The sequence below is a fragment of the Ostrinia furnacalis genome, unplaced genomic scaffold, assembly GCF_004193835.3.
Source record: "Ostrinia furnacalis isolate ACB-3 unplaced genomic scaffold, ASM419383v2 OfSCF3015, whole genome shotgun sequence".
Classification (NCBI taxonomy): domain Eukaryota; kingdom Metazoa; phylum Arthropoda; class Insecta; order Lepidoptera; family Crambidae; genus Ostrinia; species Ostrinia furnacalis.
Window position 1 is genome coordinate 78,936 of NW_021133254.1, and position 23,676 is coordinate 102,611.

At 40.9% G+C, this 23,676-nt stretch overlaps 3 protein-coding genes across 9 annotated transcripts in view; 2 read left to right on the forward strand and 1 right to left on the reverse strand.

The window, feature by feature from the left end:
- Positions 1–919: 919 nt before the first annotated feature.
- On the reverse strand, positions 920–17,240 carry LOC114356992 (glycogenin-2). 7 transcript variants are annotated; one of them, XM_028310402.1, is made up of 10 exons: positions 17,091–17,240; positions 13,289–13,424; positions 12,664–12,838; positions 7,998–8,160; positions 7,168–7,294; positions 6,743–6,914; positions 4,631–5,743; positions 2,852–4,118; positions 2,547–2,589; positions 920–1,700 (listed from the first exon to the last, which is right to left on the reverse strand). In XM_028310402.1, the coding sequence occupies exons 1-9, from the start codon at positions 17,095–17,097 to the stop codon at positions 2,555–2,557; spliced, it is 3,195 nt and encodes a 1,064-aa protein (XP_028166203.1). In that variant the 5' UTR covers positions 17,098–17,240; the 3' UTR covers positions 920–1,700; positions 2,547–2,554. The 7 variants fall into 7 exon arrangements, with proteins under 7 accessions (XP_028166203.1, XP_028166201.1, XP_028166206.1 ...); XM_028310401.1 differs by having other exon boundaries at positions 1,384–1,788; XM_028310400.1 differs by lacking the exons at positions 2,547–2,589; positions 12,664–12,838 and adding an exon at positions 10,906–11,080 and having other exon boundaries at positions 1,027–1,700.
- Positions 17,241–17,534: 294 nt separating this feature from the next.
- LOC114356998 (guanine nucleotide exchange factor DBS) overlaps positions 17,535–23,676 on the forward strand; it is a 90,041-nt gene continuing 83,899 nt past the window's right edge. The window contains exon 1 of the mRNA XM_028310412.1: positions 17,535–17,999. Coding sequence (XP_028166213.1) covers positions 17,831–17,999 — 169 coding nt within the window. The 5' untranslated portion in view covers positions 17,535–17,830. The remainder of the gene's footprint in view (positions 18,000–23,676) is intronic.
- LOC114356993 (uncharacterized) lies at positions 20,045–23,676 on the forward strand. Its single transcript, XM_028310407.1, has 5 exons — positions 20,045–20,257; positions 20,537–20,800; positions 21,004–21,237; positions 21,836–23,434; positions 23,483–23,676. Exons 2-4 carry the CDS (start codon positions 20,540–20,542, stop codon positions 23,033–23,035), a joined length of 1,695 nt encoding a protein of 564 aa, XP_028166208.1. The 5' UTR covers positions 20,045–20,257; positions 20,537–20,539; the 3' UTR covers positions 23,036–23,434; positions 23,483–23,676.

Here is a 23,676-nt window from a genome sequence, read left to right on the forward strand (position 1 = left end):
CATGTATGAACTGTTTGATACGTCGCGAGTTGTGGCCTATTTACCCCCTATAAAAGCACGCGTTTTCGGATTTTTGCTTTCGCACGTTGATTCATACACATCTCCGCTTCTTTTGACACTTTACCTGGGATTCTACACCTTCAGAAGCAGCACAAATCGTTGCACTATTGCAAGAAGGGCTCAGCCAGCGGGCTGTCGCACGTCAGCGCCTAATAAGCCAGTCCTGGGTTTCGAAAGTTTTAAGACGCTTTCGGGAGACTGGTGGCTTTATCCCGAGACCAAGTTCTGAACAGCGCCGGCGCACATCGCAGAGGGAAGACCGTTTTTTCATGTCAACCTCTCTATGAAATCGTCATTTGACTGGAATCGACGTCCAGTAAGAGCTCAGAAATGTTCGTAGGATAGCTGATAGCGAGTAGACAGTTTGTCTAAGACATAAGCAATAGAATTTAACTCCAAAAAGGCCTGCCACAGGCTCGAAACTGACGGCAGGTCACCGATAAGCACGCTTTCAATTTATTTAATTTATATTCTAGAAACCATAACAGATGGCGCTGATTAGCATTTTTAATGTTGTGTGATGTAATGTTTTTTTAATAATTCGGTTCCATCGATTTTTAATACCGTAAAACTTGTTTTTGGCGTAAATAGTGACGAGCTGTATATTATCATTTAATAAAAAAAACTAACTTTTGATATAAATCATCTTTTAGTGCCGTCTCACTACCAAAAAATAAAATTTATTCCCATACATTCAAGTAACTAATTCAGTAAGAATATTTTGTTTTAATATACTGGATCAACTGGATGCAGACAAATCGTTGTGGAAAAGTGGAAATCCTTGTAGAGTAGGCAATCTAACTAGGAGGCGCCTACTTTGCCTATTTGTTACGATAGACACAATTAAAACTTCAACAACTCCAAAATATAATTTTAATACAAAAATTACATAAAAACTTCGTTTCAATAAATACGTTGATCCTTTGGTAATCAATTTAAAAAACCGAAATAACTGTTAAAAATAAATAAAGTTAAAATGTAAAAATATTTAGTTAACATAAAGAGTAAAAATTTCAAACAAAAAGATACATGGACGTGTGATGACGACGACATATAATTAATTCTAACATAAAGATTACGCAGTACATAAAAGCATATTCGAAAATTAAATAAAGATTAAAATTAGACAGGTAAGGCTACACTTATGGCACAGAGGAACTATGAAGAGCACGGCGCTCACTTCTCTTTGGGTTTCTTTTCCTTCTTGCGCGGCGGCGGAACGGGCGCCTCGCCGCCGGCGGCGGTGGTCTCCTTCTTAACTTTTTTGACTACCTTCTTCTTAGGCGCCGGTTGGTCGGCGGTCGCGGCGGGCTCAGATTTGTCTGCTAGCGAGGACTCTATTTGGGCGGCGGTGGTCGGCTTAGCCTTGGGCGCGGGCTTGACGCCGATCTGTGCGAGCGAGATAGGCGGCGTGGGGACTTCGGGCCCTTCTACAGAGAGACGTTTCTCCTGCAGCGGCGGCGGGGGCGAGGCGGCGGCGGCGGCCTCGGGCGGCGAAACGGTGGGCGTGCGCAGCTCGCTGGCGATGATGGCGTGTGCCAGCGTCGCCGCGTCCTCCAGCTCGCTGTCGGGAGTCGGCAGGGGGTCGGCGACCGCAGGCGGCCGCAGCTGCAACTTCCCCACCTTGCGACGCTCCTCCGCTACACAATCAATCCCGCCTTATTCTCTCGATCGATTAGATGTGGCGTTAGTATGGCGGTCACATTAGAGAGCAAGCTCGGTTAGGGCCTGGAACAAGTCGAGGGAAAACATAGCTACGTGTTAAAGAGAACGATGCAAGCGGAAAGTTAGACTGTAAGTTGAGTGGTCGAAGCCGAATGGCATTACAAGGAGTATTATTGTGGTATCATTATAATGTTTGTTTAAATATTTCTAGTGACTATCGATATAGGTAATCGGCATCTATGCGTGAAAGTGTATCACGATGGATAGGCTGGAATAATGTTCCTTGCAATGTGTGATAGTAATGTGAAGCAAATAAAACAAAACGGAATATTGCGATTCGGTTCTGTAATTAACCAAATTGCAATATCCTCATGAGTGCATCACGTGTTCATGCGCATACGATTTTGCTCTAAATTCCTTTAGTTTAATTAAATTCTGGACAATAATAAAGTATATTATTTATGTATGAAAATATATTATTTGGTTGCTGAAGAAGTGCCAATAAAATAAAAGAGTGTTTAGTTGTTTAAAAAATTTAAATAAATTCAGAGCAAATTCGGCAGCTTCGATAAAACACATTACGCTGGTCTTTTGAGGAAGTCTTATTGCTCATTTATTTATTGTCAATTAGAGCGTAATGAGTTATCGATCAAACGCTCAAAAGGTCCCTACTCACTGGATATTTGGGCGCAACCCAACCTCTGTTAGAAGATACCTATAATTAGCTGAGATTTAAGAAAATGTGCGACGAAAGAGGTCATAATGCTGAAAATGTAAAATGGAGGTTGAGCTAGGTCCAAAAACAATTTGGTTATTATTACCTGATCTATCAAAGCCTCGTCTCTTGCGCTGCCTCCTCGGTAGCTGGGTGAAATAACAACGAATTTTGAAACGTATGCTCAGTAAATTAAAATAAAACCAAAACATCGCAAAACGGCACAAAAGAAAAACATGTGAGCGCATCGCGCCCTACGGGAACACCGCATTAGTAAGACACAAACGGTATCCGCGTAAAACAGATGCACCTAGTCTATGAATTAGTAGAAGTCTAAGAGAAAACTGCAAATGAACTCGGTGAGGGCTGAGAGTGCAAGCCGTTAGCCGTCGCTGCCGGTCGGGTACTTACATTTGGCCGCGGGCAGCGCGGGGGCCTCTTCCTTGGACGGGGTATTGGCTAACGGCGGGCTATCTGTGGAGGCCGTCGGGGACGGTGGCGCCAAAGGTTTCTCGGGCGTAGCGGGCGGCTTCGCCGGGCTGGCCGGCGCGGACGAAACCGGGGTCGCCGGGGCCACGGGAGCTTGGGGCGCTTCTACGGGAGCGGGAGCCTCCTCCTTTGGACTCTCTACTGACTCTACTTTGGGAGCACCCTCTGAGGCGGGTGAAATCTCGTCTTTCTGCGATTCTACTTTGGGGACGCTTTCTACAGATACAGCAGCTTCCACTTTCGGAGTCTCTACTTTAGGGGCGCTCTCCGATGCGGGGTCGCATGCGGGAGCCGCCTCCTTTTTAGATTCTACTGACTCTACTTTGGGAGCGCTTTCTGAGACAGGTTCAGACACGGGTACTGGAACCTCTTCTTTCGGGGTCTCTACAGATTCTACTTGGGGGGCACTTTCAGACGCAGGTTCTGCAGCGGGCACAGACACCTCCTCTTTTTGTGCTTCTGGGGCGGACTTTGGCGTTACTGGTGGGGTGGGCGGAAGGGCGGGTGTCTCAGTCTTTTGGGGCTCATCTTTCGCTACTTCGGAGGCGACCGGCGTCTCCACAGATACGGGGACTTCAGGGGGGGCCTCGGTCGATTTGGGGGCCTCACCTGGCGCGCTAGCTGCTTCGACTGTGGCCGGGATATCTGAGGAGTCAACTGGCGCGGGAGCGTCAGCCGCTACGGCTTCGACTGTGGCCGGAATTTCAGCAGCCGCTACCGGTTCGGCCGCTTCTTTCGGGGCGGCTTCTACTGTCACTGGTACGTCTGCTGGGGCCGGAGCTTCTACAGGGGCCGCAGCCTGAGAGGTCACTGGTGCTTCGACTGCTTCAGGAGCGGGCTCTTTCGCGGGGGCCTCAACAGCAGTTTCCGGGGCCGCCACTGGAGCCGGCGCTGCCTCGGGGGCAGGGGCGTCCACTGTAGCTGCCTCCTGGGCCACTTCTACTGGCGCCGGAGCGGGCGCTTCTTGTTTGGGCGGCGATGGCTCTTTAGGCAGCTGTTTGGGAGGCGACACTCTGGGTTGGCTGAGAGTCTGGGAGATCTTTGCCCAAATGTTGTCGAAGGAGTCAGCCCCCATGTAGTCGATGTTTCCTGCTTCCCATCCTTGACGGCGAGTCAGCTCGTCGAGCGCCTCGCGCTGAGACCCAGACGCGCCCGGGATTACTCGTGCTAAGTTGCCAGCAACTCCACTCTGAAATTAATATAAAGTTTCAGGTAAATCTAAGGCAATAAACAAATATAATAAAACCCCCCCGTCTAATGAAACATTCATGAATATCTTTTGTGTGCAGTCAAAATAAATAGGTAAATACGAGTAGTATGTACTGTGAAATGTTAGATCTTTGAAAAAATATACTAATTGTAAATTTTGACGTGGTGTAGGTACGAGTAGGTACACGAAGATTTGAGGAAGTAATTAATGCTATAATAAAGTTAATTAAAGATATCTAAAACTAAGAAATAAATAGACTGATGGCGTTGGTACTTTAAATTACTATACGAGAAGTTAATAGCGTGCTGCAAATCTCTCAAGTTTAGTTTAGTGCATGCAAACTAATCTACAAAGGTAGGTAGTCTCAAATCAAGACAGTAGCGTCTTCAAACGAGCAACTTATGTAGTTACCTGTTGAGAACTATTTATTTCGTATAAATACTTATGATAAATACATACCATTTCCTTTTATGAGATATAAGAAGACTTACTTGCTCTTCATCGTCATTAGCCTGTGGCGATTCCCCATTTGGTAAATCAGGGGGACACTCAATCGGATCACAGTCTGGTGGTGGGGAAGGCGACGGTGACGGAGTCGGTGGGATCTCATGGGTGCAAATCTTACGGCCCCGTGCGTCTATTATAACCCTGTGTCTTAAATAAAACCCATCGTACGGGTGCCTCGGCCTGATTTCCTCGTAATAATCACTCTCACTCTCAGAGACATCTCCGTTCATCATTTCCTTAACTTTTTCTGTCTGATCCCCTTTTGGGGCGTGAAGTTTCGCAATTGTGTCGTGGTCTATATGCACTCGAAGAACTTGTTCGACTCGGTGGTGAGAATGAGATTTAGAATCTGAAGAAATGTTCTGAATTTGGGTGTGCACGTGATGGGTGTGCGACTGCTCGTGTTGTGGCTGGTGAGGAAGATGGTGATGTGCTTGATGATCAGTGTTATATACAGAGTGATCGTGGTGATGTTCGTGAGAATGATATGTTTGACCGTAATCAGTATATTCCTGTTTATTTTCGTCATGATGATGAACATTTTGATTTTCGTGATGAAAGTGATCTTGATGTTCATGTTGATGATGATGATGATGATGATTTGGCTCTTGTTGCCAATGTTGCACGTCTGTTTGATGGTGATGATGATAGTGTCCACTTTGGTCGTGGGAATGAGATTCCCAGTGATGCTCTGAGTGGTGATGATAAGTTTGAATTTCCTGACGCTCATGCTCATGATGTTGATATGGTTGATAGTTATGTTGAGAAGAGGATTCTTGCGAATAATGTACGGGATTGTATTCTTGATGCGAGGGCTGATATTCCCACGCATACTTCTTCATCTCTTCGTGATCTTCCACTCGCCCCAAGATAGTGTTGTGAGTGGTTGGTTCTTCTTTATTCGGTGGGATTTGTCCTCCGTAAATTTCCCATGGGTCATGGAACTGGCCTAAGTCAAATTCTTCTCTATGGTAAACTTCCTTGGGTTGCGCATCTGGGTGATGCCAGGGGAACTCTGATTCGGGGTCGACGACGGGCGCGTAATGTTGGCTGACGTCGTGCGGAGGTAACGCCGGGGTGGGGTCTTGCACCTCAACCTATCGGTTGAAGTGACAAAAAGTCTCAGTGGTAATGCATGCAGACAAACACTTGAACCGAGCTTCAAGCACAAAACTAAATGTACAGTGCGCAAAGCTTTGTTCAAACGGTTTAATAAGGTTACTTCACAGCTGCGTTACGAAATAAACATACGATATGTGGAAGCCGCGGTGAACGATGAGTAATTAGGAAATTGTTAATATAATATTAAATAAAGTTTAATTTGAATGAAAGTATGTTTATTTTATAACACGGTGGTTTTCACCAAAATACCAACACCATCTACGCAATCCCAAAACTAAACATTTAACAAACCGTGCAGAAAGCCACCAACAGCCAATTTTCGGAACGTTAGAAAATGTTAGTATTTTGGAGAAAAGATTTTATTTACAGTGTCAAAATGCTTCAAACAATAAGTGCGACAATTAGCAGGAGTGCACAAAGCATCAGAGTGCAAGCCATGAAGTTTAGTCACTCGGGGAGTCAGGGGTCACTCGCTAAACGATATTTACAAGCCAAACGAAAACTCGAAAGTAGCTCCTACTGCTGGATTATACGATTCATAATCAAGTACGGATTGTTACAACATCAAATAGCACAGTTTATTTAAAATTCTCACCTCTGAAACACTAGAATCCTGTTGTGTACGCTTGGAAAACATGTTAAGATGTGATCAGATCAACGGTTGAAAGTAAAATGGATCGGTTTACTGGACTTTATTAAGCCCCCAAGGGCTTGCGGTCGAGAGGTGGAAACCGCAATGCGACCGGTTCGATTTCAATGACATTCGATACGGGAATCGATACCTAACCTGAATATAACCAAAGTGTGGCCTAGCATATAATATGAACACAAAATTAAGTTTATACACATTTCTCGACGATATTGTCGTGACCAGTACAACGAATCATGATCACCCCCTAATAATGACTATCACTGCACTTTTTCACAATGTGACAAACAAAAATAAAACATTCACTCTCAAGAGGCCCACTTACCATAGTGACGTCAAGCTGGGAATGGACCTGGCCCACGAATAAGTCCCACCAGAGTTGGAGAAGCCCTTTCAAGTGGTCGGATGCGTCCACAGTGCGGGACTCCCAGTTGAACTGTTGCAACCACGGCTTGGCAATGCCGATGAAGTGAATGATTTTCAAGTCTTGCCCATAGCTGGAAATTGGAATATAATTATTTTTATCCGGCTCGAAGGACCAAAAACATTGTGCTTGTTTTATGACCAAAATAATTGCACGATAGATAGCCGATTATATAGACAATGATACTAACAATAACGTTTTAATTCTGAAATCGCTTCATTCGGGCTTTTTGTTAATTTTTGGTAATTTCAATAAAAAAATTGAATCTGTTACGAATGCTGCAATTTCTTGTCTAAAAGGGACCTGAAATAATAATAATAACTCACTGTTTCAACGCGGGCAGATAGGAATAGAAGGCCGCAGATGTGACATTGTAAAGGAATGGCAAGTGTTTGTTGATGTCTCCATGTGCCCATTCTGAGAAGAAGGAGTTGAGGAGACCTTGATCTCCACCTAAGGACAAAAAAAAATTACACATAAAACATGATGATTTCTTTATTTCGTCATGCTCGTTCTATTCTGGGATGAATCCCAAAAATATAAAAAAGAATTTTAAAATTAAATCTACTACTAAAACACATTTGTTTTCCTTCCAGCCAAGGTCAAGGTCATCAGGGAACTTCAGACGTTCATCATAGAGACTTTAGAGTTAAATAAAAAGAATCATTAGATAACATTTCATGTTGCTGCATTCATTTGTTTCATGTAATCTAATCGGACTTTATCTAGGGATCATAAAGTCTGACATTTGGGTGAAACAGCCTACTCGATACAAAGTCAAGGTCTTACCGTCAAAACAGCCCCGTTTTTGTGCAAATTCTATTATGAGTTGCTCGAATATATCGTTGGAATATTTGTCTGCCACTCCGAGCTTTAAGTGGAATAGTCCACTAGATTATCACAGGTTATCGTCTTATGCTACAATGGGCAGGCCACATAGTATGCACAACTGACGGCCGATGGGGTAACAAGGTTCTGGAGAGGAGGCCACGTACCGGAAAATGCGTGGGAAGTCCACCCACAAGGTGGACCGACGACCTCAATAAGGTAGCAGGAAGGCGCTGGCCGTTACCAACCGGGCGACGTGGAAATCATTGGGGGAGGCCTATGTTCAGCAGTGGACGTCCTGTGGCTGAAATAATAATAATAATCTTACCGTCAAAACTGCCTCGTTCCTGTGCGAATTTGATGAGTTTCTCGAAGGTCTCGTTGGAGGGTTTGTACACGAAGACTCCGGAGTTGAAGCAGTCTGGCCAGCCGACGTCCGGCGCCGCTGATAGCTCTTCGCGTTCGAACAGCTCATCGCAGTTTTGGATTACCTGTGAATATGGACGAAGATAATTTTAATAGGATGTTAAGATGATAGATAATACCTATTATGAAATGGGTTGTTGACGTTGTTGTGCCTTTTCTCGATTATTCTCAGAATGTGAAATTGAATAATTGTGCCTCCTCCTGCCTCAATCTCCTCGGGACGGACGTTGTTATGAGCGAGACGAAGATAATAATATTAATGTATTTAATAAGACGATATTTTTTTACAATAATAATATCTCCCTCTCTAGACGATACGTGATATTACAAAGGTAATTAAAATAATATAATTGCTGCAATATTCTTCGACATTTGGTTTCAATTGCACCAATCTCAACTGTAGGTAGGTACTTTTGTTAGCTTACTAGGTACCTACTTCTTTTTTAGAAGTATAAAAACATGTTAGGTAACGTAAGATCCCGATAAAAAGTATTTATAGTGCAGTTATTTAATAAATTCAATTGACGGGTCAATTTGCACGTTTCAACAGCGTGTCCTCCAGACTGGTGTTTTCATTATTTTACTGAAGATTAGATAACTTTCATAGCACGTGGTCGTTAGAATTAAAAATACCTACTAATCTTTGATAAAAGCAGCATTCTTTACATCATGTTCAATCGATTCTGTTGCGTGTAACTTCGCGTGTGAATGTAAGAAAAAACTAAATTATGAATAAGTCGTTATCAGAATATGGATGAAGCTTCAATTGACACAATAACCTGCGATAAAAAGAACTGTAGCTCAATGGATTCTATCAAAACGGTATCGCACTGTTTGTTGTTAGGCCCGGGAGATGAAATAAATTGAATAACATCAGCGTCTCAATTGTGTAATAACGTAAATCGAGATACACAGACGCTGCGATTTGGGTGTTATACTTTCGCCACACGCCTGTCACGGCTGAAAGAAAATTGTAGAATGAAAGTGTAGTATTTTGGAACAGTTCCAAATTTTCTGGGAACAAGTAGGTATTTGGGCCACGGTTATGCGTCTCGTCATCTCGTGTTACTGCGCTAACGTCCACATCCGGTAACATTGACTTTCGCATGGCATAAACAATTGACGATCGAAATAGAATTAATGACCTACTCGTAAACTCTTTTATCGGGGATCAAATCAATAAACTAATACGTACTAATTGTTAAACATGGAACCTAAAACAAGAATATTTTTGCGACACTGCTAAGACGTGTGATATCTATGTAAATGTTTGAATGTTGTCTGTCGATAGAGGCAACTACAATGTTGCGTTTGCGACCAAATTATTCAAGATCAATGTACCATATTACGTAGTCTGTGTTTAGGACGCAGTTTTCAAGTCGGCCACGTGTACCATTACCATACATTATATCAGCCAGAGGCGTGCCTAGTGTCTGTCAACCATGACAATGACTGATCTGAATCCAATAAATCTAAATGAGTCTCATCTAATAAATTGATTGACTCTTAGTGAACCTAGGTATAGCATTGAACAGTACAAAGGTAAGACTTGAGGCCATTATTGGCATTCTTTAACAAAATTTTCAGCTGATTACTGAAAAGTAAAGATATTTATATTTGACTGTAGAGGCCTAGTGATATTCCTATATCACTAGGACACCAGCAGAGTAAAAATGTGTTAATTCTAATAACAAGAACCTTAGCCCGGCCTTGAAAGCCCTCTTTTCGAAGACCGAAATAATATGTCCGACATTTAAAAATAAAACGTATAAAAAACAGGAAATGCTCTTTATTTTTTATGTTTTAACGACAGTTCATGTCTCCGCTGTATGTTGGCATAAAACATAATCGTTTGTTTGACAATACTAATGTGTGTGATCAAAACCCGTCTGGTATCAATTATAGTGATTAACAGACTGTTCGATGAAATGACATAACTCGAGATAAAACGAGCTTATGGTTATGGCCTTATGGCCCGATTGTCGCCAGCTCGTTACCGACGGCGACCGCGACTACAATGCGTTGCGGAACGTCTCAATGGTGCAGACTGCAGTCTGTTTACGACACAGTTTACGAGCTGCATACACAAACGCACACGTGTATGTATTACATGCTGAGAATAAACAATAAACATTTTATTTTGCAGTTCGATAATAGGTACCTATTATTTGGATATCTATCCAAACATGCCGGTTTCTTTGTTGTTTCTTTTTGTGGCGTATATTTATTTGGACACAATTCACATACCTTGGATCTTCCGTATAACATGTAAATAAGCGCCATGTATCCCTCTTTTTGACTGGGAATTTGATGTTTTATTAAATTAAATTTTATCCTCTACTTAGCTCTACATAGCATTGTGACAAATATTTTCCCATTACATTCCGTTCACAATGGTTAAGCATTAGCACTGACTTTTTCCCGTATACCGTAATAATTACCACTTTGAACCAATCTTTGAACATCCTTCATAAACTGTGAATTAGTTCAATACAAAAAGTATACTTTTCACCATTCTTTGGTGAAAACACATTGATAAAATTGTTAGATGCCTTATTTTTTCATGTTGAAAATCTAAATGAAAATAGCCGAAAGTTACGGGCTCATATCATATCTATGGATATTTATTAACAATTATAACAGTCAGACAAAGGCACAAATTAGCGAACTTGTATATCAGTAATTTCGATGTGTAACAGGAAGTGTTTATTGTTGGAGAAAAGGAACTCCGTGATCCTTACGAGTATATGCCCAGGGCCCCAAGTGAGTTGGTTAGTAAAGATATCCCTGTTTACCCAAAGCCCACTCACCAATGTGTCAGCGTCAAGGAAGACGCACTTCTCGTACTGAGTCAAGCTCCAGCAGTGGATCTTTGTGAAGGTGATGCCGAGCTCAGGCCTCTGCAGTAGGGCAAGGTGCGCCGCGTCTTTGGAGTCCAGAACGTCCACTATCACAACATCCGCGAATACTGCGCGGAGACGTTCTCTGCAAAGATTGTAACAAGGGCATTTTTGGTGTAAAACTATCAAATTAATTTGCTTCTATACTTCTTACTGCAGGAGGGCTAATCGTTACAAAGTTATCAAGTGTTGAATATCGGTCGTTCTTTCGTTTCAGCCACATGACGTCCACTACTGGACAAAGGCCTCCCCAAGGATTTCCACAACGATCGGCCTGCGCCGCCCGCATCCATGGATCTCCCGTGACCTTCACCAGATCGCCAGTCCACCTACAGGGGGACTACACCTGCCCACTTGAATATATTCATCCTTTATTATGTGAAGTAAGATACGACCCCAGTGACACACAGGAGTTAGGGAGTCGCCCTGCACTTCTCGCAGCTACTGTTATCTAGAAGTATTTTAGAGAAGCCTCTGCTTTCGCAAAGAGAAATATCATACTTAGGTCAGTTGGAAAATGTATCGGGGTGTATTACCCTGCACCTTATAAAGATAATAAAATAGACAGGTCATTCCTAAAATTTAACAATAATTACCTCANACTTTCATTTATTGTTAGTCAAACATAACTACGCTATTATAACTTCAAAATATGATTTACTAAAAAAAAATTCAAAATCCTTTGGTAAAGTTCCATACAACTTGATGTGGTACAATTTAGCCGACTAGGTGATGGTGCTTTTAAAAAATCGGTAAAAAATATAGCTTATAAATACCGAAAAATGTTTCCAATAATTGTAATGCTCACTAATTTACGCTTCTAAATAATATATTAGAAACACCCTGTGATTAAATTTAACAAAATTACAAACTAAACATGTATTGTCAAAAGTTACTTGAAAACAATGAAAAAATACTTTTCAAAATAAAACACACGTGTTTGTTGTCACGGCAAAAATCACATGGCCGATATTAATTGATTTTAGTTGTGTATAGCTGAGTGTTGCAATTACAGACATTCAATAAATACTTTACGAAATATGAGGGTGGTACAATTTACCCGGCGGTACAATATACCGAACTCTCCCCTATATTAAATTAAATTTTATCCTCTAGCACTACAGAGCATTGTGTTGGATAGTACCTATTTTCCTATTACATCCCGTTTACAGTGGTTTTATTTATAAGCATTAGCACTGGCTATTTCCCGTATACCATATTATTTACTTTGAACATCCTTCATAAACTGTGAATTAGTTCAATACAAAGAGTAAACTTTTTGCCGTTCTTTCGGTACGCTACGCCTTGATGGATTAGATGCCTTATTTTTTTCATGATGAAAATAGTCTAATGGGGCGTCCAGACTAGGCGCACGGGCTCGCCCAGCACGCTGGTCATCCTGCTCACCCTGCTTTTGAGTGAGCAGGATGTTGAGTTTGCCGCGCGAGCCCGTGCGCCCAGTCTGGACGCACCATTAATCTCAAGTCTCGGGCTCAGACAGTATGGATATTTACCTATTAACTATTAGTCAAACGAAGGCACAAATTAGGAAGTGTTTACTATGGGAGAAAATTATGGGAGGAATTCCGTAACCCTTATATTCCCAGGTTCCCCAAGTGAGTTAGTAAAGATATTATTATCCCTGTTGTTTACCCAAAACCCACTCACCAATGTGTCAGCGTCAAGGAAGACGCACTTCTCGTACTGAGTCAAGCTCCAGCAGTGGATCTTTGTGAAGGTGATGCCGAGCTCAGGCCTCTGCAGTAGGGCAAGGTGCGCCGCGTCTTTGGAGTCCAGAACGTCCACTATCACAACATCCGCGAACACAGCGCGGAGACGTTCTCTGCAAAGATTGTAACAAGGGTATTTTTGGTGTAAATTATCAAAATTAATATATCTAATTTATCTACTTCTTGGTGTGTGATTTTTTACGAGGTCGAATCGGAAATGAGGAGATCCGTAAACGAACTAAAGTCGGTGACATAGCTTAACGCATTAGCAAGCTGAAGTGGCAATGGGCAGGGTATAATAATGCGCCGAACTATCGGTCGATGGGGGCAGCAAGGTTCTGGAGTGGAGGCCACGTACCGGAAAGCGCAGCGTAGGACGTCCACCCACAAGGTGGACCGACGACCTCATAAAGGTAGCGGGAAGGCGCTGGATGCAGGCCGCCACCAACCGGCCATTGTGGAAATCATTGAGAAATATCATAAAATGTATCGGAGTGTATTATTCTGTATCCTATAGAGATAATGGAACAAACAGGTCATTCCTAAAATTTAACAATAATTACCTCATGGCATCAGTCACTGACGGCGTGATGAGCACCACGGCCGGGTAGGCAGAGGTGGCGCGACGCAGCGAATGCGCCAACACCAACGCCCCAAGGCCGTACGAATCGTTCGTGGCCAGAGTCACCCATGCTCGATCTGCCGGCAATTGCACCAATTACGTACACCCACAATTCATAAAGCCACTTTCATGCCAGTAGCGGTCAAGTGCAACACAATAGGGAATCTAAAAACGCACGGAAAATCTACTCAGACTTTATTTATCACATAAAACAATTCTAAAAAGCATTAACATTATCATGAATGTCAACGAAATCATTTATTACGAAACAATGGCTTCATTTTTAACTCAACAACTGCTTACGCTGGGAATATAAACGTCACAATATGAAATCTGGGGAATTATTAATAGCAGTTTTCCACATTTATAATTTTCTTGGGCATCTTTATGTCAACAAGGTCCGGTGACAAGATATTTAATGGATTTAATCTATCTCTAATTTACTGCGTGTGAATCTGATCACGCTTATACTTGGGTGCCAACGACGTAATATCTTAGATTAATAAATATTAATCTAAGCGTAATATCTAAAATAACTGGAAACAGCTTCTTTGGATGCTGGATTACGCAGAATCGTATTTTAGCTGGTTTATATGTATGGTCGCAAAAACATCTAGGGAAATGCGCAGTTTCTTCCTGCAAAGAGTGACGAATCTCACCTACGTAGTGCAAAGGTGTTGGCACGTGTTGTGTTGACGCCTCAGACCCGTATGCGCGTTACTTAGTCCTTCTACTGTCAATACTGGCACGTGCCAAAATGCTTTAAATTTAATCAAATTAATTAAAATTGATTTGATGTGCCGGTCATTTAGCTGTTTAAATTATACTTCACGCTATTGCGTTTTAACTTACTTATTTCTATTTGAAGACACATTAGTGGCGATTTATGAGCTTCAACTTTAGATGCATCATAGTGATTTTCCGGGATCCATCTGAGATTTAATGATATTATTATGCTGACTATGCTACAGAAATATTCAAGTGAGTAACTCCGGGCATCCAGTTCGCGTGGGCCTTCATATATAGCGCCATATAATAGACAAGTGCCGCACGTTCTGCTCCGAAATAGCACGACACAAATAAAATTGAAAATAAAACTAGTGGATAGCGTTAGATATTCGGAGTCTGTCGTCGTCACTGCTGTATCCACGATTACATGTTGAATAATGCTGAACGCATCTGCGCCACTAATAATGACGACGAGACTGACCAAGCCTCCGGAAAAATGTGCCAAATAGTTCTTACGCTCTGATAGAAACATAAGAAAAGTTTTAACTAGATATTGAAAAATTATATCAGTCTTATGTTTCAAGCATTAGATGATGGCAGGAATAATTTAAATGACCTTTACGTACCTTATGTCAATATTTTTGGATTGGCATGATCATTAATCCTATGCATATAAGATGACAACACCAATCATTGGGTTAATAAAACCGTAACTAATTGAATTAGACAGATTCTAAAGACATTATCATTTGTTTCAATGATAATCATCTCAATTAACGATTGGTTCATCAATTTATGAGGGTTTGCTTGATGTCACTGTTTAATGTGGCACATTTTGGCTTCACATAATACCGCCAATACACGAGGTTAAATTTTAATGGCCCGGAACTGGCACACGATGTTTGTTTTAATAATGGTAATGGCAAGCTAATATTTTTAATCGATATTCCAACCAAGGTTCAGAACATCATAAAACTGGTCTGGAATTCAGGAACTTCCTATCTTGTAAATTTCAGTATAAACATCATAGGATCGAACAAACTTTATGACTAGAAGAAAAATAACAGAGGACTAACACGGTAAACAGCAATAAACATCGATTGCTTGGTATCTGGAAATCATGAGAGCGAATTATTCTCCAGGCAAAGGCACCACAACAAGGCACTTGAGAGTCGAGAGATGCAGGATCAGACGCTGCTAGGGAGCAATGTCCCTGCGGTTTCTATTTAGGTGCGGCCGGTCCGGCGGGATGGAACCACGCGGGCAGTCGACCGTTTAACGGAATACAGGAATGCAATGATGACGTGCTTATCTTTTTGTAAAATCGAACAATTTGCTAAAGTAAAACACGAAAAAATCAGTTTCAGTCAAGCACATAATCTCATTTTCGTGATTGCACTTTCTAAGCTGACATTTCTACAACACACAAGCACGCTACGTGCTTATACATAGTAAGTAATTATGCATTTTTGTAGGTATTTAGTTTTTGAATTAGAAAGGCGAAAATGAACACCTGTATTGATTGGAGAAAGTAGGACTGCTGGTTCATGTTAACTGGTACCTAATCTGGGTCATTGTAAGGGTAATAAATTGTCAAGTATAAACTACTACACCACAAAAGCAATTCGAAAGCGGGTTTAGTTGTATTGATATCAACGTTATGTTGAAACCCAGCTTTTAAAAGAATTGAACTTGCTTCTAAGTTTTCAAAATGATGAAGCTTAACATTGTGACCGGATTGCGTTACATGTAACATGCAATGCTATGCAACCTCATTAAGGTAGAAGAGGGAAGTTAGTTATATCCAAGTAAATTTCTAATTTTTCGAATTGATTTTATTAGAGTATGATCGTGTTCTCATGACAACACCGAATAACGTAAGAGGATAGGTAAATCATCCCTTCATTGGCGCCAGCCACAACTAGGCTGAGCGAACCTTTGCGGTTAGTATTGAATATCAGGCATAACCGCAAACATCTCACGTAAATAGCCAATCTATATCTTAAATAATAACATTATCTCAGCAGTATCGTATGACATACTTGATTAAATGTCGCCTGTTAGTTTATCATACCAAAATAAAATTCCTTAAACGAGTTTGGTGGTCAAATGTAATGCAAAATAATTTCAGACTCTCATTACAGTGACTTTTACGATAACAATGCTGATAGGCACGGTGTTTATGGGTATACTGTAGATAGCAATCGCTTGTTTACAATCTCCGAGATACTACATACATACATGAATTGTGGGGTTAATATCTATTATTAATTCATATTTTCCAATGTTCACTATTCGCGGATCTCGTAAGTCGATTGTGAGATGACGTAGATAGTAGTGTCAACAATGATAATATCGAGCAGAGTCTGGACAAGAATAAAATTCAAGGCTGTCCAGTCCAGCTCCGTCAAAAACATTATGAAGGACTGAGCTTTCGTTACCTACCAATATTTAAAAAAGATCACCGTTTACAATTTAATTGGTATTTTTTTTTTTTACTGGAACAAGTCTTCTCGGTCACTCCAACAAGAATTTTTAATTTATGACAATTTAATCAGCACTAGTACCTACTCATATTAGTTTTGCGTTTGTGAATATTTAAAACTGTTTGTTTCTGTTTCATCGCATTCTTGTTCTCTGGTGCGACTCTTGATAATTATTCTGACGTGTAACGATGTAAAGAAACATTTAATTCTATATTTAATGTCGTACTATCAGTGGAAACATTACATAAAACTGCAAACGGGGTAATCGATCGTGTGATCCTATGTTAAGAGAAAATTAAGGTTAATTCAAAATAAAGATGATCAGGACCAGCATTAAATAAATTTTGAACTACCTTACAACCAAAAAATTCATTTAAAATTTTAAATTTCGAAAACAATCTTCTGTTTCTTGTCCAAACCAAAAAGGTTTGGACAACCTTTTCCTTTGTTATCTGCAATTTATTTGGCTTTAATGTCGCTCCTGTAAAATTGGTTTAGTAGAAGAAAGAGAATAGGTAGAATACTCACTTGACATTATGAGGCCGGGTGTAGTCTCGTGCGTGACAGTCTGTCACCGCTCTGATTATATCACGAACCACGCGCGCTCTTCGCGCGGTACTAGCAAATGCACGCAGCGTGCGGCGACTCGACCCCCTCGCGCCGCCCCCCTCACACATACAACCGCGGAGACGTCACTTCTGTATACCTATACTGCTAGTGTAAACGCACACATACAAAGCAAGCATCGCTTGCGTAGAAAGATTAAATTAATCCCTTCTACACAAGTGTTATAATTTAGCAAAATAACATTAAAAGCTATGAAAACAAGCACCAAGCAATAATATTAATCAATATCTTCGTAAAATGATGATGTAACATAATTTTGAACACTTCAAGATTAGGCTTAGCAATGGCAACACCAAGCGAACAGCTGTTCACCGCGATCGATAGATGTCGGTGGGCATCGCTTTATTTTCGATGCCGTCTATAGAATAACGGTATCCGTAGTAAAAATCTTTGCGTTATCGAATCGTTTCCTTCGTAGGCTGCGGCCGTCTGCGGTCTTCTTTGATATTTTGTGCGTAAACCCGGGTCGATGAACGAATTCGGCCGAAGAATGAGGAATAATTATGCAATATGGAATAATAATGGTTATCTCTAGTGAACTTATTCGAAAAAGAATGAAGCACGGGTTAAATATGAGGCGTAGAATGGATTTTACGGCGGGATAGCGTGTTGTGTTTGTTTTTGGTGTTTCGGTGGAAACGATGGCTACCTCTCCTACAAGTATAGAAACACAAATAGACAGTTTTTTGGAGCAATTCAAGAGAAGCGCTTCGAAGGCTATGGAAGAACGTGTTGACTGGCCTGATGGACCTTCACCTGGGGCTGTGGTGAAGTCGAGGAGTAGCTGCTTTGCTTTAGACGCAGCGGCAGGTAAGTGAAACCAATAAATTAGGGAATAAGTGAGTAATAAATAACAAATATCATTGTAGCTACCTATTCAATTCAATTAAACCGGAGAGACTTATATTATTCGGAGAAACTTAGTAAAGTAAGTGATACAAAAGACCTTGTCGATGTCTATGACAAAGTTAAACACTAAACAGGCTCCAAAATTCCATGACCTAGGCCTTTATTACTGAACAGGTAGGTAAAGTATACTTAGATATTGTTATTGTTTATAGGTTACCTAAAATACAATAAAATTGGCATTATTGCCTACCTGTGTTCTTCTCTTTTACTGTTAGGTGTTTTGGCAATACGTTTATCTGTTTTTGCTATCATTTTGGACACTATAAAAACAGTTACACTATTTTTCACCACAAATCTGCGTCTTTCTTTCTTCTTCCTGCTGTACTTTTCTCAAGTTTCTCAACGCATGTGAGTGACGTCATATTTACGCGGAATTCCCGCTTTTATTTTTGACAGTTAGTGTTATAAGGTAAATGCTCCAGAATTTAATAAACAAAAAACAGTCACGTACCTAAACAATTTATAAAATCTACAAAACCTGTAACGGCTTGAATTAGGTAACTAAAAATACTTAATTATAATTGATTGAAAATTTATCAAAATAATAAAGGCAATGTATTATTAAAAAATAATGTATTATTTAAAAAAACAGGATGTATAGTAATTTAATTCATGCAGTCAAATGTTATGTTTCAAAAGAGGGGAGAATAGTTGTCCCATCCATGGCCCGCTTTTAAATCAGGACATTGTCCTCGAATGCGTTCATCAAACAAACTTGTCTAGCACTATGCTTATTGATTTATGGTATAATTAGAGACCTTACTTTTGATTTGGCGATCTAATAGAAAATAATAATTAAATCACAAAATTGTCGTATGAGTTGGAATTTTATATCAACATGCATGCGTGACCGGATGACGTACTAGTGCTGCGTTAGCCTGTAGTAAATGAACTTTCCACATGGCTGCAGACCCTCTTTGTACCCTGTAAAACGAAGTTTTATATGTGAGTACTAAGCCCGTTCATAATATAAATTACAAAGTGTCGTATTGGACGTGCGTGTCTCGGTCGGTGGGTAACATTTTCCGTAGCCACTTGATGGATTACCTAAAATTCTACAGTCACAATATGACCAAAATTTTAAGCTAAATACAAAATTCGAAATAGCAGCGCACCTGGTATAATTACTTTAATTTAGATGTTTAGACGCAAATTTTCCTACATTTGACACATTTTTAGAAAATAAAACACAACATTGGACCCATATCCGAATATCATGAAGGAAACTCAAAAAATCAGAATGGTAATGTTTTGATCACTGAATGACTGACTCATTCGTCAAAACATTAGACCACTTGAAAATGTAGAGGATATAAAAATTAAAATCAAAATTATATTGTGCTTACTATGGATAAATAATAACATTATGCTGTAGGTATACTGCGTAGATGGGTACACTTTTAGTCATTCAACGTATTACTGAAGACTTATGAGTGCATACGATGGAAGGTTGACTATTGAAATAATAATAATACGACTATAACATTAAATTATAGTTAGCATGCTCGCGCCGCGCCGATCGATTTTACTTACATGAAATTTAATATTATGGAGAAACATTATTTTTTAAAAGTTCTTAATAGTAAAAATCACAAATGTTTTGAAATATATAAACGTTATAAAAGTATGGATTATCTTTATATTCAAAATCATAATATTCCATATTTATTCCTATGCTTTGTCTTTGACGGTGTTGATTATTGGGTTATTTACCCTAATGTAATTTGACAAATGTAAAAAGTCACGTCAAGTACTTTTAATTGTTAAGTGCCAAAATCTTTCTTGTAATTACTTCAATTAAATGTAATAAATATCTATAAAATTTTTAGCCACACAATCGAATTAGAGCGCTATTTTTCGGTGCGTATTTTAAATAATGGCGCCTTTTGTGACCTGTGAGCGTCGATACGGGAAACGCGATCGCAGCGACGCCCAGTGGTGGCGCACTGTACTAATTACGTGTTCTACGGCGTCCTCCGATTTTATTCACGGAAAGTGTATCGCCATATTGCTTCCGTGAATTCAGTGAAATATTTGTTAATTTCTCTTCAATTATGACTGCAATATCAAAATGAAGTGAAAGGGAACAAACAACAGGGCATCATCGACTGTGTGGATACGTTTTTGAGCATCCCAACCTCCGTTATTACGTGAAATAGGTGAGTTTTATTCTTCCTTGGCTATGACTATATGGCCCAATATTCCACGGGAGTTCGATCCGCTATGCGATAATGAAACTTAAAAAATGCGATTAAGGTTAATAATTGCGCGGTTTTTGTTATGTTTATTTACATGAATTTGAAAAGTTCTCCGCGGTTTTCTCGTAATGTGGATTGAATTGTGCGATTTTGTAATGGCCAGGGCGGGTTTGAGGTGTCGCCTTTGTACGTGTATACGTATGTAGGTACATGTGATTTGACGTGAGCGATCGGTTGTAGAGCATGTCGTACGAGAAGATGGAAGTGGTGAATCCGGCGGAGAAGGAGGCGAGTGAGGTGCTGCACTCCTTGCTGTCCGTGGAGCGCCGTAGCGTGGACAGCAAGGAGGCCATCATCGTGTCCATTCCCACGGACCAAAACGGCGCCGGCGAGTACGGCGAGAGCGCCCAGTGGCACACGCCCGTCATGGGGCAGCACTCTGTCTTCGAAATGGGACCCCCACAGAACATGCAGCAACATAACTACAACGGACATCAAGAGCAGGTATGTTCATGCACCAATAATCACCCCGATGNCCACGATGATGTCTGTGATCCTTGAAAACTCAAAAATAATATGAATGTATGACTTTTGACTCGACAACTTAACAGTAAACAAAGGTTTTACAGGAAACCGAGAACGGTATTACTTATAAAATTACATTTATTGGTTCCGTCGCACTAAATTATTACTCTTATAAATTACAGGTTCTCTGGCAAGGACATACAATTCAGGTGGAAAATGGTGATGGTAACATGCAGACCATGCAAACAACTTATACACTGGAATTTGGACCTAATGTTGATGCCGAGACTGCAGAATTGGAAGTTGACACAAAGCCTAAAGTCGAGAAAAAGGTTGGAATGAAAAGGAAGAAAAAGACGGACTCTGATAGTGAGGATGATATTATTGATAACAAACTGGAGGATAATCCTACACAGGTAATACTTCCATGATTGAATCTCTTTAATTATAGCCCAGGGTCTAATAAATTCAATATCCAACACGATAGCTTTCATTATGACAAAGACTTATTGCAGTAACTTGTATTGCTGGGATGCAACTGTAATGCAATACAGTGGATGCCAATTTACACAATTCAGATGATTGTAGGTAGAAAAAAATACCACACCATTCTTGCATGTCTTATCAAAAAAGATAAAAACACCACATAGCAAGTTCTAGTTGTGTACAGCAGTATAGTACAGTTAAATATTTAAAAAAATATGGTGATTTNGGTGATTTTATAAGGCGGTATAGTAAATTATTATAATTAAAGTGATAATAAAAAAAAATACCATGATTTCATAATCTATATTTTTTAAAATTCTCTGACATTAACATTGATAAGGAATCCTTTATCAAGTAATTTGATAACTTTACAAATTATGCTTTTTATAAAATGCAAGCTTTAAAATTAAATAGTATGTAAAGTCCTTTCACTTAAAACTAAATATAATGTTGTAAGTCCAAAACAAGCAGAAAACTGTCTTTAACATAATATTTCACATTATTAATTTGTTACATTGTTATTTTCAGGTCAAAGAAAGGCTTATGAGGGGCTGTGAGTGTAAGGACAACTGTTATCGTGGACTCAACCCTGAGGCAGTATATCGTCACCGTCTCAACATTGCTGAACTCACTAAAAGCGAACACGACATGTACTTGATGGGAATTACAATGGCTAGCTTGGCGAATCCGGCAGAAACGTCACGTCATAAGGTCAGAAGGAGACTACGAGCCTGCTATGTATATCAGGGACGAAAGGTTTGCTTAGAGGCATTCTTATATTTAGAAAATGTTACTCACTACCAACTGAAGCGCATCAGGCAACACGTAATGACCCACGGCGTCGCGCCGCGGATACACGGCAACGTAGGTAAGAAGCCGTACAACACGTTCACATTGGACATTTACAAACACGCCACGAATTTCTTGAAGGAGTATCTCAAGCAGCACGCTCAATCACCCAAAGACGCTCAGCCCAACGCGGATGGCAAGAAGGCCAGTAAAACCGTCATCATCCAAGGCGACTCGAGAAAGCACTTGTTCGAAGCCTACAAGGAGTACGGGGAGATTCTCGAGCCCGGCGTGAAGCTAATGGGCTATTCCACGTTCCGGGCGTTCATGAAAGATCAGTTTCCTCAAGTGAAGTTCGCGACCAAAAAGCAGGACCTGCCGAAGGATATGGTGCCGTTCCGCAGCGGCAAGTGCATGTCGTACGACAAGAATAAAGACCCTGTGAGACTGCAACAGGAGAAGGAGAAGGCGGACGCCAAGAAGGCAGCTATGGAGGCTAAGAAGAAGGAGGAGCACGAGCGCGAGCACCAGGTGCAGCAGCAGCAACAGCAGCAACAGCAGCAGCAGCAGCAGCAGCAGCAGCAACAGCAGCAGCAGCAAGTGCAGCAGGTGCAGGTGCAGCAGCATCAACAGATGCAGGGCCAGCCGCACGTGGTGATCCACCAGCAGCAGGCGCAGCAGCAGCAGTCGATGCAGCAGCAGATGCTGGTGCCGCAGGTGTCGCAGCACCAGCAGGTGCTGCCGGGGCAGGTGGGCGGCGTGCAGCAGGTGTCGCAGCACCTGCAGCCGCTGGGCGTGCAGGAGGAGGCCGGCCAGCAGGTGGAGATGGCGCAGCAGGTCATCCCGCTGGCGGTGGTCCAGCAGCCGCAGCAGGCCTACCTGGTGACGCCGGTGTCGCACTTCCAGACGCGCGTGCAGGGCGCCTGGTACCGCCATTGACCCGGCGCGCCGCCGCCGCCGCACGCGCGAGCCGCAGCCTGAACTTTGGCAATAAGTGAGCGAATAGGTAGGTGACACCTTTCAGTATTGGTTAAACTGAGTTATGGATATTTCTAAGTATAAAGTTAATCATATTTACACGACTTATATTAGCACTAGCTATGTAGTTTTTTTTTGTAATCTATAATTTTGTTTAACGGAAATTACTAAATTTTGTATTACCTCTGATTTTTGTATACGAAATGCTTGTTGGACTGCAGAATCGGAAGAACAGTTGAGGGACTCGGGGGTAGTATGTTTAATGTTGGACTCGTTTACGTAAATGCAGCTTTTCATTCGAGTTCGTAGTTTGATGTTAACTTCATTTGTCACTAGAATCTTTGAGGCTTGAAACATTAACTGTGAATGNAAAAATTTTTCATTTTCATTTTCATTTTCATTTTTTAACTAATTTCGCTCACCATGCTATTCTTATTACTTGTCTATGGTTCAAACGAAGACTTGGACTTGAATTTAAACTGCAATGAAGGTATTATTTGATTCAAATCAGCTTGCATTCAATAAATATGATTCTCATTATCCTCAAGAACTCATTATGTTATGTCAGTCATTTTTGTACATGCTAGTTCTTAATTACAGCC